This window comes from Mytilus galloprovincialis, chromosome 13 (genome assembly GCF_965363235.1).
Source record: "Mytilus galloprovincialis chromosome 13, xbMytGall1.hap1.1, whole genome shotgun sequence".
Taxonomy (NCBI): Eukaryota; Metazoa; Mollusca; class Bivalvia; order Mytilida; family Mytilidae; genus Mytilus; species Mytilus galloprovincialis.
In genome coordinates, this window is record NC_134850.1 from 42,994,481 (window position 1) to 43,013,428 (window position 18,948).

An 18,948-nucleotide genomic window follows, 5' to 3' on the forward strand; every position below is an offset into this window, starting at 1 on the left:
TGCATCCTATTATGGGTATATAGTTATCCCGGATAACTTCTCCTTCAGTTTGAATGCTAGGGAGTTTTCACTTTGCTGGCTGTTTGTACATATATTAAAGATGTGCATGTGGTCAGGGTTTTGACTTGTGTTGATATTTGCTGATTTGGGAGATAGTTGAACTTTGTCACTCTTGTAGCATATACTTGCACAAGTGCATACTCTTTCCGGATGATTCCTCTTAAAATTGCCCAACGCTAGGAAGTTTTCATTTTGCTGGCTAGGCAGTGTTTTGATTTTTATTGAAATTTGCTAATTCGGGGGATAGTTGAACTTTTGTCATTTTTTTGTAGTATGCACTTGCCTAAGAGTTGAATATCGTTTCTAAAAAATCCCCGTACAGTTTGGATGCTAGGAAGTGTTCACTTTGCTGGCTGTTTGTACATAAATTGAAGGTGTGCATGTGGTCAGGGTTTTGAATTTTATTTGCTCTTTTGTCATTTTTAGAATATATAACTGCATAACAGGTGCATAGCGTTTCCGGATAACTACCCCTATAGTGAAAATGATCGATGCTCAATTTTGTATGTTTTAAAATAACACTTTGCATCTGAGGGAGCACCATTTGTGTCTTGAGTCTCTCAGACACAATAATATCTCAAAGAAAGTCCTACATTGATTTTGATATAATACAGCTACGTCAGTGGGGAGCGCATGGGCATCACTTTGTCAGTTTTTGGATGGTTGTTTTTTTCCCCATTCTTTAGATTCCAGCTGATTAAAATGATTATGATTAACATGAGGACATCACTCAGATTTCTGAAGTAATTTCTTATATTATACTTATATGATCTCTAACACGAACAAAATATTTGTTCTATTATTATAGGATTGTACTATTGAGAAAATTCCAATGTTGTCATCATTTGAACCTCTGAATACAACTTCTGATCCTAAAATTGGTCCACATCCATCGGAAGCTAATGATATCAAGGTCGTGTCTGATTCTGATTCAACACCTAAGCCAGCTGATCAACCAAGTCGACTACCTTCACCATCTGGTAGTAAATCGTCAAATTATATCGTTGACAGACAGCTGTCCACACCAAATCCTGCTACAGTATCAATGAATGATGGAACAGTTTTAGAGACATCAGCACTGTGAGGGCTTTATTTTGTAATCAATATTGATACTATGTGTGAGCTATTGCCATCACCTGGCATCCGTCATCTTCAATTATTCGTCGTCAGTTAACTTTATCAAAGATTAGCTTCCATGAAATTTCTAGGCAAAATTTAACCAAATTTGGCCTCCATGATTATTTCCATATTTAGTTAAGAGTGTGTCCAATGACCCTGCCTACCAACATGGCCAACATGGCTTTTAATAAACATAGTGATAAAATGCAAGTTGGGTCTTTTATCTCGATATCCACTTAAAAAAGAATTCTTACCAGTCAAAATGTTCAAAATGATGTTCTAACTGTTAAGGAATTAGGGATCTCTATAAAATATTACAACAAGAATCTAAAGCATTTAGAGCTATTCTGACATCGGGTAAAAATGTTCATCATGTTGAAATCTATCTGCCCTGATATTTTCAGACAAATCAAAACCCGTTTTTGGGTTGCTGCCACTGAATCGGAAATTTACAGAAAATTTTGCAGTTTCTGGTTATGATCTTCAATATTTTTATAGATATAGATCAAATGTTGGCAGCAATAATGTGCAACAAAGTATGATCTACAAGTGAGTCATTGTGACCAAAATGGTCCCCTTAAGGAGTTAATTTTTAACAATTTTCGTAAATTTTTGTAACCTTTTACAAAGATCTTCTCCTCTAAAACTACATAGACAAATTCAGCCAAACTTGGCCACAATCATCACAAGGGTATTCAGTTAAAAAATGTGTCAGATAAATGATTTAAATTATTTAGTTTCAGAAAATACTCATTTGGATCTACTGATTCTCACGAAGATTCCATGGATGAATCTGACAGATTGTTACTAACAGATATTTTAGGTATGTAACATACACACATCTGTATTAGTTAAATTAAATGTAAAAAAAATGTAGAATTTGCAAAAGAAAAACAACCTTAGTTTGATGTTATATACAAATATTTTTAAATCTCGAAATATTACGTTACTAGATTTTCAAAAGCATAATATGCATGTTCTACACTGAGCTAGGCTTATATTTTATATTGAACATGTTTAATCATGTACTTTGTTTTTTGTTGATTGAATTCAAATTTTGTTTTGTTTTGTTTTGTATTGCAATTGATTAATTACTTTCATGTGTTATTAACAGTAACCATGTTTTGCATTATACATGTTTTAATGGTATACTTTGATAGTGGATAATCACAAATTTGATTCAAAGTCCGTAAATATTCAAGTTCCTGTTTTTATGCTGTACTTTGGTAAAAATATACCCATATAGTAGTATCATTACTAGAAATGTGAAATGTTTTCTGTAGTACTATGAATTCTTATGTTTCATTATTATTGACATATTTTGTAGGTCCAGATCAAATTTCAGATAACATCGTAAGTTTAAGTTTGGCAACTTTTTGAACTTTTTATTTAAATGACTGAAGAGATTATTTTTATAGTTTTATCATCAACACTTTCTCAAATGATTAAAAGATACGGTGTTATAAGTATGAATAAAATGATATGTGGTATAAGGCAATGAGACCCTTTTCTATATTTTAGTAAAGGTGTAATACCACCAATTTATACTATGTCACATCCGGTTGCATACAAAAAAAGGTAAAAAAAAGTATTCCCCTGAAGTTGGCAGCTGTAGGAAAATAATCCTACATTTCATTGCAGTAAAAAATTTCTGGATCAAAATATATATCTTATAGGAGATCTTAACATCGTTCAAGATCGAGAGTTAAATTCATTCCTCAGTAAAGGACCTAAATATGGTCCCCTGTCAATTATTAATTGGAATGAGTGTTGTAATATCATCCACGACTCACTCCGTACTAACTGTTTGAAATGGATAAAACGGGAAAAAGCTGACAAAAACTCTTTGGACTCTTTTTTTTTTTAATTCAGTACTGAACAAAGTTGATATACGTATTCAACAATTTAAAGAACATTTATTTCTTAACAATAACCACAAAAACCTATTTCTCGAATCAAACATAAACTAAAAGAACTAGCCAAGGAATTTGTTTTTATCCTGGGCGATAAAGCTGCTAATAATATTATTATTGTTTGACATAAATTTTACATTGAGGTTCTGCAAAAAGAAATCACCAATTCACCAACATTCCAACTGACTCCATTTTCAGAAAACTGCATCTGTAACAAACATAAACTTTAAGCTATCACTTTACAAGCAGAACCAAATACAATGAAAGACCCAACTATGTATTGGCTTCCAAAGCTACACAAAACACCTTACAAATATACATTTATTTCGTCTTCAAGCCATTGTTCCACTACTAAATTGTCTATTCTTCTTACCAGTACACTTGGTACAATAAAAAACCTGATAATAAATTGTTCAAATAAGGCCTTCGAAAATAGTGGAATCAATTTCTTTTGGAGTGTCAGAACTTGTTGGAAGTACTTGATAAACTGCATGCTTGGTTATTTTGAATCTATTCAAAGTTTTGATTTTTCTACCCTATATACCACATTGCCTCACATTCTAATTAAGAAAAATTCACACACCTAATTAAATGGGCATTTAAAAAGTCAGAATGTGAATATATATGTTCAAACTCTTTTAGGTCATTTTTAGTAGCAATAAACCAAAAACCTATGTCAATTGAACATGTTTTGATACTATATCTTCCCTTGAATTTTTACTAGTTAACATTTTTGTTCGCTTTTGAGATTCCGTATATCGTCAGGTTATCGTAATTCCAATGAGGACTAACTGTGCAACACTTATTGCGGACCTGTTTTTGTATTGCTATGAGTTACAATTTATGAATAAAATCAGCAAAGACCCATCGAAACAACATCTAATACACAAATTTAATAATACTTTTAGATATTTGGATGATATTTGGCTCTCAATAATGACGACTTCAGTATGTACACTAAAGAAATTTATCCTGTTGAACTTACTTTAAAAAAAGCTAATACAAACAATGACCACTACCCTTTCCTCGATCTTGATATCTATATCATTAACGGAAAGCTTAATACTAAAATTTATGATAAAAGAGAGGATTTTTCATTTCCTATCGTTTATTATCCATTTTTAGATGGTGACGTTCCCTTGTCACCATCTTACGGTGTTTATGTATCTCAACTTATACGATTCGCTCGTGTATGTACCAATGTTTTAGATTTTAACGAGAGAAATTTATGTATTACTGAAAATTTATTACACCAGGGTTTTCGATATCACAAACTAGTCAAACATTTACTAAATTTCATCATCGGTATAAGGAAATCATTCGGAAATATAGCTCAACATGCAGACTTCTTATACGTTCAGGTATTTCACATCCAATGTTTTATGGAAATATTCTTTATTAAGCACAAAAATGTCAATATTAGAAGCTAACAAAACCTTTAAATAGACTTATTACGAAGGGATATAGTTACGATACTGGTGTCAGGTCATTAAAGATTGGATATTTTGGCGTTAGTATTGTTTCACTTATAGGGTCTTTGCATCGGAACTTAACATATTTATTTAAAAACCAGTTGTTGGCATGACACAGGTAATGTTCTTCTCATATATGTTATGATGGTATGATACTAAACCCCTAACGGGAAGGATTGTGCCTGATATTCCTATGATGAAGACATAATCTTTCAATCAGTTTAATTGAAGTCTGGAGCTCAGCATTTCAGTTAACTGCTAGTAGTCTGTCGTTTTTTTATGTATTATTGTCATTTTGTTTATTTTCTTTGGTTACATCTTCTGACATCAGACTCGGACTTCTCTTGAACTGAATTTTAAAGTGCGTATTGTTATGCGTTTACTTTTCTACATTGGCTAGAGGTATAGGGGGAGGGTTGAGATCTCATAAACATGTTTAACACCGCCGCATTTTTGCGCCTGTTCCAAGTCAGGAGCCTCTGGCCTTTGTTAGTCTTGTATTATTTTTATTTTAGTTTCTTGCGTACAATTTGAAGTTTAGTATGGCGTTCATTATCACTGAGCTAGCACATATATTTGTTTAGGGCCCAGCTGAAGGAAGCTTCCGTGTGCGGGAATTTCTCGCTGCATTGAAGACCATGTTGGTGACCTTCTGCTGTTGTCTGTTCTATGGTCGGGTTGTTGTCTCTTTGAACATTCCCCATTTCCATTCTCAGTTTTATCTTGGTTGTTTCAAAGCACCACTATTTTTCTTTTTTGGTGTTGCTATAGCATATTTTGGAAACTTGAGTTTACATGGTTATTAAAGCTTGTACACATAAATGAAATAGAGGTGAAAAGTTAATTGGTTTACCTCCAGTGATGGTTTTTTTCTTACATGAAAAGAAATGTCATGTGAAATTTTGTCTGTAGTACTGGACAGAATACAACTTTACTCATGCCATGCAGGTACTTCATTATTGAAACAAAGATAAATTCTGCAAAAATTTTTGTAAAATGCAAATTTTACTTTTAGTAAAACTTTATATTTAGTTAGGACTGTTCACATAAAATCAATGGTCAGTAAAGCTAGCGAGACATTCCAGCGTATGCTCTCTTGTTTTTGCATTCTTCATGCAGATTCAAACTGATTAACATGAGTGCACAGATCTAATTTATTTTCGTCAACGATTATTTTAGGAGATAACAAATTTCCAGCATAGTTCTTATAGATATACATTAATAGTCTTACAAAAAAGAAATGTTAATTATTATTGTAGGAATTTTCTCCAAAAGATGATTCGAAAATTGAGGAATGTCATTTGATGTCTTCATTTGAACCTCTGATCACATCTTCTGGTTCCAAAATTGCCCCACGTTCATCTAAAATGTCCGATCTGTCTGAAGAAATAAAAGGCATGTCAAAACATGGCTGGAAATCTTCGAGAATTGATACACCACCTAAACAAGAATCCTCTGGATATGCTGCTTCCATGTCACAGGCATTGTCAAGTGATGATGCTCGATGGGCTCCAGCTGATCAACTAAGTGGACTACCAGCACCATCTGGTAGTAAATCTCCAGATGATGTCTTTGACAGACAGATGTCAACTGCAGATCCTGATACAGTATCAATGAATGATGAAACAGACTTAGAGGAATCAGCACTGTGAAAGCTTTGTTTGATAATTAACTTTGGAAACTATTTCATTTCATGACAGATTGTACAGAAAAAATTTCACACTATTCTAATAAATTTATAAAAATAGGTTCACGTTCATTTTTATAATGTTGCCAAAAGGAGAGAGATATTTTCTCTTTTTCAAAATAAAGTTAGAATTCATCACTATTCTCTTCTAGAACATTATTATTTATTGACGTTATAATTAAAGTACTGGAGTACTATTTACTTAGATGATCACAAGATCTAAATCTGAAAATTAATAATCGAGATTTCCATCTCGCCATAGAACTGCTTAAAGTAACTTACAACTGTTTAAATATACCCAACGTCCAATATGTCATGGATACTCCGTAAGGAATCGAATCAAATTGGAATGTCCGCAAAAAAAGGATGCTTGGTACAGACAGAAGCTGCCTAGAAAGGGGACATTTGAGAACCAAAGAAGTTTTTGTAAGGGTTCTTTCACAAATAAAAGATGTAAAATGTATGGCACTATCTGAGCACCAAAGATAGAATCTAATGTATATAATAAGTCTGGTTGTCATGGCTGTACTAGTAACTGTATCCAAACAGACCCCACCCGTACGGATCTTTTTCTAAGACTTAAGAAGAACCGGTCGGGTGAACATATTTCTGTATACCTGTAACTCTTGCTGATGTCAATGTCAGAATGTGACGTCTCTCCGTTATTATTATTATTTTTTTTTTTTTTTGTAAATCACAGATGAGCAGCTACAAATCCACAGTTAAGGTAGCACTACAGTCAGAATTTTCTGACTCCAAACAGTCTTTAAAGATTAATTTCTCCAAAACTACTCAATGAATATTTAAAATCTTTCACTCATTTTAAAGCTGCAATATTACTCTTTCTTAATATATAGATAAATTAATTTTTGGTATGATTAATCTCAAAATATAGCTCATTAATTGCTATAAAGTGGTCTTCCAACTTGGTTGAAATAGGCACATTCAGGTCAAATGGTTGTAAAAATTTGTTTTCGTCCCTTTAATCAACCATACATAAGCTACAAAACCATGTCTCAGAATTTTGATATATGTCTCCAATCAGAGGATATATTTATTAAACTGCTGGGTGCCAAACCTCATTTCACCTTTCATCTTTGGAGACCTATAAATTCATTTAAATACAAATTATCCCAAAACTGGAACACAGTCTTGTAGAAAATACTCCCTTAAATCACATTTATCAAACATTTTTGTCAAAGTCAAGCCAAAGGGGTACCCATAAAGTTTCTTTTTTCATTTATTCTTAACAATTCTCATGAAAAATTGTTCTGAGAAATGACCTAAAAACTGAATTTCCCCCCTTAGAACCCCTATAATTGCAACATAAATACAAAAATTCCACTGGGAACACCCAAGGAGTGTTCTGACACCATTACTTTATCTAAAGAACCACACAATTTTTGTCTTTGATGCTCTAACGCTGTAAATGTTGCATTGTATGTGCACTGCCCAACACTAACTTAGCATTTGGCGGGAGTTTGACGAATCAGATTTGACCAACATTTGTGATGTAGTAATTAAATATAGACAAAGCTCCGCCTTTGTCCAAACAGTCTAAGATAAGAGAATAACAGGATTGACCAGCTGCATATAATCAATATTTAACATCATTATTCTCACTATACAGAATTATTGTCATTTGTACATGTATTTTAAAAGGAAATAAACTGAAAATAGTTAGAACATTAAAATTGTGCATTAAAAGACATGTTCATAAAAGATCAAGACCATCCCCTTCTTGAAAATAGACTGTCCCCAATGATTTTTGAGTTTTATGATCAATTTCACATCAAATTAAAATTGGATCAAATGCCTAAAACTCCTAACAGAAGATACTCCCACATGCACCGCGCTGAAGTACGTCCATTATTCATAGTTCATTATTCATTATTCAATAATGAATAATGAAATAGTTCACTATTCAATATTAAAAAATGAATAATGAAATAGTTTATGTTTCATTATTCAAATTGAAGCGGTGAATAGTGAAATAATCATAAAAAAAATTGAATGTGACACTATAGCTATATCCTGATTCGCAATCACCATTAGAGGGTTTACGGAGGATCTAAATGCCACAATATGCGTAAAAATAAGGAAATACAAGTAGCTAATTTTGAATAATGAAAAGGATATTTTGAATAATGGAATGGACTGCTATGACCCTTCAGTCCCTAATTACAGATGTATATTATACCTCGATCGAAAGCTTATTAATACAGGAACAAAATGTATATAGTCAATATGTTCCGCAACGCATATTAGAGGAGTAACGAAGGACCTAAGTATCGAAATACGCGTGAACATTGAGAAATAGCCCATTTTGAATAATGAAATGAAAATTTTGAATAATGGAATGGACTGGCAGGACCCTTCAGCCCCTAATTACAGATATATAGTATACCTCAATCGAAAGCTTATCAAGAGAGGAACAAAATGTATCAAGTCAATATGTTCCGCAACGCATATTAGAGGAGTAACGGAGAATTAAATATCGAAATACGCGTGAACATTGAGAAATAGCCCATTTTGAATAATGAAATGGAAATTTTGAATAATGGAATGGACTGGCATGACCCTTCAGCCCCTAAAAACAGATATATAATATACCTCAATCGAAAGCTTATGAAGAGAGGAACAAAAGGTATATAGTCAATATGTTCCGCAACGCATATTAGAAGAGTTACAAAGGACTTAAATATCGAAATACGCGTGAACATTGAGAAATAGCCAATTTTGAGAATGAAATGGATATTTTGAATAATGGAATGAACTGGCAGGACCCTTCAGCCCCTAATTACAGATATATATTATACCTTAATCGAAAGCTTATCAAGAGAGGAACAAAAGATATATAGTTAATATGTTCCGCAACGCATATTAGAGGAGTAAGGAAGGACTTAAATATCGAAATACGCGTGAACATTGAGAAATAGCCAATTTTGAATAATGAAATGGAAATTTTGAATAATGGAATGGACTGGCATGACCCTTCAGCCCCTAAAAACAGATATATAATATACCTCAATCGAAAGCTTATGAAGAGAGGAACAAAAGGTATATAGTCAATATGTTCCGCAACGCATATTAGAAGAGTTACAAAGGACTTAAATATCGAAATACGCGTGAACATTGAGAAATAGCCAATTTTGAGAAATGAAATGGATATTTTGAATAATGGAATGAACTGGCAGGACCCTTCAGCCCCTAATTACAGATATATATTATACCTCAATCGAAAGCTTATTAATAGAGGAACAAAATGTATATAGTCAATATGTTCCGCAACTCATATTACAGGAGTAACGAAGGACTTAAATATCGAAATACGCGTGAACATTGAGAAATAGCCCATTTTGAATAATGAAATGGAAACTTTGAATAATGGAATGGACTGGCAGGACCCTTCAGCCCCTAATTACAGATATATATTATACCTTAATCAAAAGCTTATCAAGAGAGGAACAAAAGATATATAGTTATTATGTTCCGCAACGCATATTAGAGGAGTAACGAAGGACTTAAATATCGAAATACGCGTGAAAATTGAGAAATAGCCAATTTTGAATAATGAAATGGACATTTTGAATAGTGGAATGGACTGGCAGCACCCTTCAGCCCCTAATTACAGATATATATTATACCTCAATCGAAAGCTTATCAAGAGAGGAACAAAGGGTATATAGTTAATATGTTCCGCAACGCATATTAGAGGAGTAACAAAGGACTTAAATATCGAAATACGCGTGAACATTGAGAAATAGCCAATTTTGAATAATGAAATGGAAATTTTGAATAATGGAATGGACTTGCAGGACCCTTCAGCCCCTAATAACAGATATATTTTATACCTCGATCGACAGCTTATTAATAGAGGAACAAAATGTATATAGTCAATATCTTCCACAACGCATATTAGAGGAGTAATGAAGGACTTAAATTTGGAAATACGCGTGAACATTGAGAAATAGCCAATTTTGAATAATGAAATGGACATTTTGAATAATGGAATGGACTGGCAGGAAGACCCTTCAGCCCCTAATTACAGATATATTTTCTACCTCGATCGACAGCTTATTAATAGAGGAACAAAATGTATATAGTCAATATGTTCCGCAACGCATATTAGAGGAGTAAGGAAGGACTTAAATATCGAAATACGCGTGAACATTGAGAAATAGCCAATTTTGAATAATGAAATGGACATTTTGAATAGTGGAATGGACTGGCAGGACCCTTCAGCCCCTAAGTACAGATATATATTATACCTCGATCGAAAGCTTATTAAAAGAAACAAAATGTATATAGTCAATATGTTCCACAACGCATATTAGAGGAGTCAGGAAGGACTTAAATATCGAAATATGCGTGAACATTGAGAAATAGCCAATTTTGAATAATGAAATGGACATTTTGAATAGTGGAATGGACTGGCAGCACCCTTCAGCCCCTAGTTACAGATATATATTATACCTCAATCGAAAGCTTATCAAGAGATGAACAAAGGGTATATAGTTAATATGTTCCGCAACGCATATTAGAGGAGTAACAAAGGACTTAAATATCGAAATACGCGTGAACATTGAGAAATAGCCAATTTTGAATAATGAAATGGAAATTTTGAATAATGGAATGGACTGGCAGGACCCTTCAGCCCCTAATTACAGATATATTTTCTACCTCGATCGACAGCTTATTAATAGAGGAACAAAATGTATATAGTCAATATGTTCCGCAACGCATATTAGAGGAGTAATGAAGGACTTAAATATCGAAATACGCGTGAACATTGAGAAATAGCCAATTTTGAATAATGAAATGGAAATTTTGAATAATGGAATGGACTGGCAGGACCCTTCAGCCCCTAATAACAGATATATTTTATACCTCGATCGACAGCTTATTAATAGAGGAACAAAATGTATATAGTCAATATCTTCCACAACGCATATTAGAGGAGTAATGAAGGACTTAAATTTGGAAATACGCGTGAACATTGAGAAATAGCCAATTTTGAATAATGAAATGGACATTTTGAATAATGGAATGGACTGACAGGAGGACCCTTCAGCCCCTAATTACAGATATATTTTCTACCTCGATCGACAGCTTATTAATAGAGGAACAAAATGTATATAGTCAATATGTTCCGCAACGCATATTAGAGGAGTAAGGAAGGACTTAAATATCGAAATACGCGTGAACATTGAGAAATAGCCAATTTTGAATAATGAAATGGACATTTTGAATAGTGAAATGGACTGGCAGCAGCCTTCAGCCCCTAGTTACAGATATATATTATACCTCAATCGAAAGCTTATCAAGAGAGGAACAAAGGGTATATAGTCAATATGTTCCGCAACGCATATTAGAGGAGTCAGGAAGGACTTAAATATCGAAATACGCGTGAACATTGAGAAATAGCCAATTTTGAAAAATGAAATGGACATTTTGAATAGTGGAATGGACTGGCAGCACCCTTCAGCCCCTAGTTACAGATATATATTATACCTCAATCGAAAGCTTATCAAGAGATGAACAAAGGGTATAGAGTTAATATGTTCCGCAACGCATATTAGAGGAGTAACAAAGGACTTAAATATCGAAATACGCGTGAACATTGAGAAATAGCCAATTTTGAATAATGAAATGGAAATTTTGAATAATGGAATGGACTGGCAGGACCCTTCAGCCCATAATTACAGATATATTTTCTACCTCGATCGACAGCTTATTAATAGAGGAACAAAATGTATATAGTCAATATGTTCCGCAACGCATATTAGAGGAGTAATGAAGGACTTAAATATCGAAATACGCGTGAACATTGAGAAATAGCCAATTTTGAATAATGAAATGGGCATTTTGAATAATGGAATGGACTGGCAGGACCCTTCAGCCCCTAATTACAGATATATTTTATACCTCGATCGACAGCTTATTAATAGAGGAACAAAATGTATATAGTCAATATGTTCCGCAACGCATATTAGAGGAGTAACGAAGGACTTAAATATCGAAATACGCGTGAACATTGAGAAATAGCCAATTTTGAATAAAGAAATGGACATTTTGAATAATGGAATGGACTGGCAGGACCCTTCAGCCCCTAAGTACAGATATATATTATACCTCGATCGAAAGCTTATTAAAAGAAACAAAATGTATATAGTCAATATGTTCCACAACGCATATTAGAGGAGTAATGAAGGACTTAAATTTGGAAATACGCGTGAACATTGAGAAATAGCCTATTTTGAATAATGAAATGGACATTTTGAATAATGGAATGGACTGGCAGGACCCTTCAGCCCCTAATTACAGATATATATTATACCTCAATCGAAAGCTTATCAAGAGAGGAACAAAAGGTATATAGTTAATATGTTCCGCAACGAATATTAGAGGAGTAACAAAGGACTTAAATATCGAAATACGCGTGAACATTGAGAAATAGCCAATTTTGAATAATGAAATGGAAATTTTGAATAATGGAATGGACTGGCAGGACCCTTCAGCCCCTAATTACAGATATATTTTATACCTCGAACGACAGCTTACTAATAGAGGAACAAAATGTATATAGTCAATATGTTCCGCAACGCATATTAGAGGAGTAACGATGGGACTTAAATATCGAAATTCGCGTGAATATTGAGAAATAGCCGATTTTGAATTAATGAAATGAAGATTTTAAATAATGGAATGGACTGCTATGACCCTTCAGTCCCTAATTACAGATATATATTATACCTTAATCGAAAGCTTATCAAGAGAGGAACAAAATGTTTACAGTCAATATTTTCCGCAATGCATATTAGAGAAGTAACGAAGGACTTAAATATCGAAATACGCGTGAAAATTGAGAAATAGCCAATTTTGAATAGTGGAATGGACTGGCAGCACCCTTCAGCCCCTAATTACAGATATATATTATACCTCAATCGAAAGCTTATCAAGAGAGGAACAAAGGGTATATAGTTAATATGTTCCGCAACGCATATTAGAGGAGTAACAAAGGACTTAAATATCGAAATACGCGTGAACATTGAGAAATAGCCAATTTTGAATAATGAAATGGAAATTTTGAATAATGGAATGGACTTGCAGGACCCTTCAGCCCCTAATTACAGATATATTTTATACCTCGATCGACAGCTTATTAATAGAGAAACAAAATGTATATAGTCAATATCTTCCACAACGCATATTAGAGGAGTAATGAAGGACTTAAATTTGGAAATACGCGTGAACATTGAGAAATAGCCAATTTTGAATAATGAAATGGACATTTTGAATAATGGAATGGACTGGCCAGAGGACCCTTCAGTCCCTAATTACAGATATATAATATACCTCAATCGAAAGCTTATCAAGAGAGGAACACAAGGTATATAGTTAATATGTTCCGCAACGCATATTAGAGGAGTAACAAAGGACTTAAATATCGAAATACGCGTGAACATTGAGAAATAGCCAATTTTGAATAATGAAATGGAGATTTTGAATAATGGAATGGACTGCTAGGACCCTTCAGTCCCTAATTACAGATAAATATTATACCTCAATCGAAAGCTTATCAAGAGAGGAACAAAGGGTATAAAGTCAATATGTTCCCCAACGCATATTAAAGGAGTAACAAAGGACTTAAATATCGAAATACGCGTGAACATTGAGAAATAGCCAATTTTGAATAATGAAATGGAAATTTTGAATAATGGAATGGACTTGCAGGACCCTTCAGCCCCTAATTACAGATATATTTTATACCTCGATCGACAGCTTATTAATAGAGGAACAAAATGTATATAGTCAATATGTTCCGCAACTCATATTACAGGAGTAACGAAGGACTTAAATATCGAAATACGCGTGAACATTGAGAAATAGCCCATTTTGAATAATGAAATGGAAACTTTGAATAATGGAATGGACTGGCAGGACCCTTCAGCCCCTAATTACAGATATATATTATACCTTAATCAAAAGCTTATCAAGAGAGGAACAAAAGATATATAGTTATTATGTTCCGCAACGCATATTAGAGGAGTAACGAAGGACTTAAATATCGAAATACGCGTGAAAATTGAGAAATAGCCAATTTTGAATAATGAAATGGACATTTTGAATAGTGGAATGGACCGGCAGCACCCTTCAGCCCCTAATTACAGATATATATTATACCTCAATCGAAAGCTTATCAAGAGAGGAACAAAGGGTATATAGTTAATATGTTCCGCAACGCATATTAGAGGAGTAACAAAGGACTTAAATATCGAAATACGCGTGAACATTGAGAAATAGCCAATTTTGAATAATGAAATGGAAATTTTGAATAATGGAATGGACTTGCAGGACCCTTCAGCCCCTAATAACAGATATATTTTATACCTCGATCGACAGCTTATTAATAGAGGAACAAAATGTATATAGTCAATATCTTCCACAACGCATATTAGAGGAGTAATGAAGGACTTAAATTTGGAAATACGCGTGAACATTGAGAAATAGCCAATTTTGAATAATGAAATGGACATTTTGAATAATGGAATGGACTGGCAGGAAGACCCTTCAGCCCCTAATTACAGATATATTTTCTACCTCGATCGACAGCTTATTAATAGAGGAACAAAATGTATATAGTCAATATGTTCCGCAACGCATATTAGAGGAGTAAGGAAGGACTTAAATATCGAAATCACCGTGAACATTGAGAAATAGCCAATTTTGAATAATGAAATGGACATTTTGAATAGTGGAATGGACTGGCAGGACCCTTCAGCCCCTAAGTACAGATATATATTATACCTCGATCGAAAGCTTATTAAAAGAAACAAAATGTATATAGTCAATATGTTCCACAACGCATATTAGAGGAGTCAGGAAGGACTTAAATATCGAAATACGCGTGAACATTGAGAAATAGCCAATTTTGAATAATGAAATGGACATTTTGAATAGTGGAATGGACTGGCAGCACCCTTCAGCCCCTAGTTACAGATATATATTATACCTCAATCCAAAGCCTATCAAGAGATGAACAAAGGGTATATAGTTAATATGTTCCGCAACGCATATTAGAGGAGTAACAAAGGACTTAAATATCGAAATACGCGTGAACATTGAGAAATAGCCAATTTTGAATAATGAAATGGAAATTTTGAATAATGGAATGGACTGGCAGGACCCTTCAGCCCCTAATTACAGATATATTTTCTACCTCGATCGACAGCTTATTAATAGAGGAACAAAATGTATATAGTCAATATGTTCCGCAACGCATATTAGAGGAGTAATGAAGGACTTAAATATCGAAATACGCGTGAACATTGAGAAATAGCCAATTTTGAATAATGAAATGGAAATTTTGAATAATGGAATGGACTGGCAGGACCCTTCAGCCCCTAATAACAGATATATTTTATACCTCGATCGACAGCTTATTAATAGAGGAACAAAATGTATATAGTCAATATGTTCCGCAACGCATATTAGAGGAGTAAGGAAGGACTTAAATATCGAAATACGCGTGAACATTGAGAAATAGCCAATTTTGAATAATGAAATGGAAATTTTGAATAATGGAATGGACCGGCAGGACCCTTCAGCCCCTAATTACAGATATATTTTCTACCTCGATCGACAGCTTATTAATAGAGGAACAAAATGTATATAGTCAATATGTTCCGCAACGCATATTAGAGGAGTAATGAAGGACTTAAATATCGAAATACGCGTGAACATTGAGAAATAGCCAATTTTGAATAATGAAATGGAAATTTTGAATAATGGAATGGACTGGCAGGACCCTTCAGCCCCTAATAACAGATATATTTTATACCTCGATCGACAGCTTATTAATAGAGGAACAAAATGTATATAGTCAATATGTTCCGCAACGCATATTAGAGGAGTAAGGAAGGACTTAAATATCGAAATACGCGTGAACATTGAGAAATAGCCAATTTTGAATAATGAAATGGACATTTTGAATAGTGGAATGGACTGGCAGGACCCTTCAGCCCCTAAGTACAGATATATATTATACCTCGATCGAAAGCTTATTAAAAGAAACAAAATGTATATAGTCAATATGTTCCACAACGCATATTAGAGGAGTCAGGAAGGACTTAAATATCGAAATACGCGTGAACATTGAGAAATAGCCAATTTTGAATAATGAAATGGACATTTTGAATAGTGGAATGGACTGGCAGCACCCTTCAGCCCCTAGTTACAGATATATATTATACCTCAATCGAAAGCTTATCAAGAGATGAACAAAGGGTATATAGTTAATATGTTCCGCAACGCATATTAGAGGAGTAACAAAGGACTTAAATATCGAAATACGCGTGAACATTGAGAAATAGCCAATTTTGAATAATGAAATGGAAATTTTGAATAATGGAATGGACTGGCAGGACCCTTCAGCCCCTAATTACAGATATATTTTATACCTCGATCGACAGCTTATTAATAGAGGAACAAAATGTATATAGTCAATATGTTCCGCAACGCATATTAGAGGAGTAATGAAGGACTTAAATATCGAAATACGCGTGAACATTGAGAAATAGCCAATTTTGAATAATGAAATGGAAATTTTGAATAATGGAATGGACTGGCAGGACCCTTCAGCCCCTAATAACAGATATATTTTATACCTCGATCGACAGCTTATTAATAGAGGAACAAAATGTATATAGTCAATATCTTCCACAACGCATATTAGAGGAGTAATGAAGGACTTAAATTTGGAAATACGCGTGAACATTGAGAAATAGCCAATTTTGAATAATGAAATGGACATTTTGAATAATGGAATGGACTGACAGGAGGACCCTTCAGCCCCTAATTACAGATATATTTTCTACCTCGATCGACAGCTTATTAATAGAGGAACAAAATGTATATAGTCAATATGTTCCGCAACGCATATTAGAGGAGTAAGGAAGGACTTAAATATCGAAATACGCGTGAACATTGAGAAATAGCCAATTTTGAATAATGAAATGGACATTTTGAATAGTGGAATGGACTGGCAGCAGCCTTCAGCCCCTATTTACAGATATATATTATACCTCAATTGAAAGCTTATCAAGAGAGGAACAAAGGGTATATAGTCAATATGTTCCGCAACGCATATTAGAGGAGTCAGGAAGGACTTAAATATCGAAATACGCGTGAACATTGAGAAATAGCCAATTTTGAAAAATGAAATGGACATTTTGAATAGTGGAATGGACTGGCAGCACCGTTCAGCCCCTAGTTACAGATATATATTATACCTCAATCGAAAGCTTATCAAGAGATGAACAAAGGGTATAGAGTTAATATGTTCCGCAACGCATATTAGAGGAGTAACAAAGGACTTAAATATCGAAATACGCGTGAACATTGAGAAATAGCCAATTTTGAATAATGAAATGGAAGTTTTGAATAATGGAATGGACTGGCAGGACCCTTCAGCCCATAATTACAGATATATTTTCTACCTCGATCGACAGCTTATTAATAGAGGAACAAAATGTATATAGTCAATATGTTCCGCAACGCATATTAGAGGAGTAATGAAGGACTTAAATATCGAAATACGCGTGAACATTGAGAAATAGCCAATTTTGAATAATGAAATGGGCATTTTGAATAATGGAATGGACTGGCAGGACCCTTCAGCCCCTAATTACAGATATATTTTATACCTCGATCGACAGCTTATTAATAGAGGAACAAAATGTATATAGTCAATATGTTCCGCAACGCATATTAGAGGAGTAACGAAGGACTTAAATATCGAAATACGCGTGAACATTGAGAAATAGCCAATTTTGAATAAAGAAATGGACATTTTGAATAATGGAATGGACTGGCAGGACCCTTCAGCCCCTAAGTACAGATATATATTATACCTCGATCGAAAGCTTATTAAAAGAAACAAAATGTATATAGTCAATATGTTCCACAACGCATATTAGAGGAGTAATGAAGGACTTAAATTTGGAAATACGCGTGAACATTGAGAAATAGCCTATTTTGAATAATGAAATGGACATTTTGAATAATGGAATGGACTGGCAGGACCCTTCAGCCCCTAATTACAGATATATATTATACCTCAATCGAAAGCTTATCAAGAGAGGAACAAAAGGTATATAGTTAATATGTTCCGCAACGAATATTAGAGGAGTAACAAAGGACTTAAATATCGAAATACGCGTGAACATTGAGAAATGGCCAATTTTGAATAATGAAATGGAAATTTTGAATAATGGAATGGACTGGCAGGACCCTTCAGCCCCTAATTACAGATATATTTTATACCTCGAACGACAGCTTACTAATAGAGGAACAAAATGTATATAGTCAATATGTTCCGCAACGCATATTAGAGGAGTAACGATGGGACTTAAATATCGAAATTCGCGTGAATATTGAGAAATAGCCGATTTTGAATTAATGAAATGAAGATTTTAAATAATGGAATGGACTGCTATGACCCTTCAGTCCCTAATTACAGATATATATTATACCTTAATCGAAAGCTTATCAAGAGAGGAACAAAATGTTTACAGTCAATATTTTCCGCAATGCATATTAGAGAAGTAACGAAGGACTTAAATATCGAAATACGCGTGAAAATTGAGAAATAGCCAATTTTGAATAGTGGAATGGACTGGCAGCACCCTTCAGC

The 18,948-nt window shown here is 33.9% G+C and overlaps 1 protein-coding gene across 1 annotated transcript in view; it reads left to right on the forward strand.

The window, feature by feature from the left end:
• LOC143056125 (uncharacterized) overlaps positions 1-6,313 on the forward strand; it is a 240,686-nt gene extending 234,373 nt beyond the window's left edge. Inside the window, exons 82-85 of the mRNA XM_076229211.1 lie at positions 869-1,140; positions 1,917-2,002; positions 2,507-2,532; positions 5,824-6,313. Coding sequence (XP_076085326.1) covers positions 869-1,140; positions 1,917-2,002; positions 2,507-2,532; positions 5,824-6,216 — 777 coding nt within the window. The 3' untranslated portion in view covers positions 6,217-6,313. The remainder of the gene's footprint in view (positions 1-868; positions 1,141-1,916; positions 2,003-2,506; positions 2,533-5,823) is intronic.
• Positions 6,314-18,948: the final 12,635 nt, after the last annotated feature.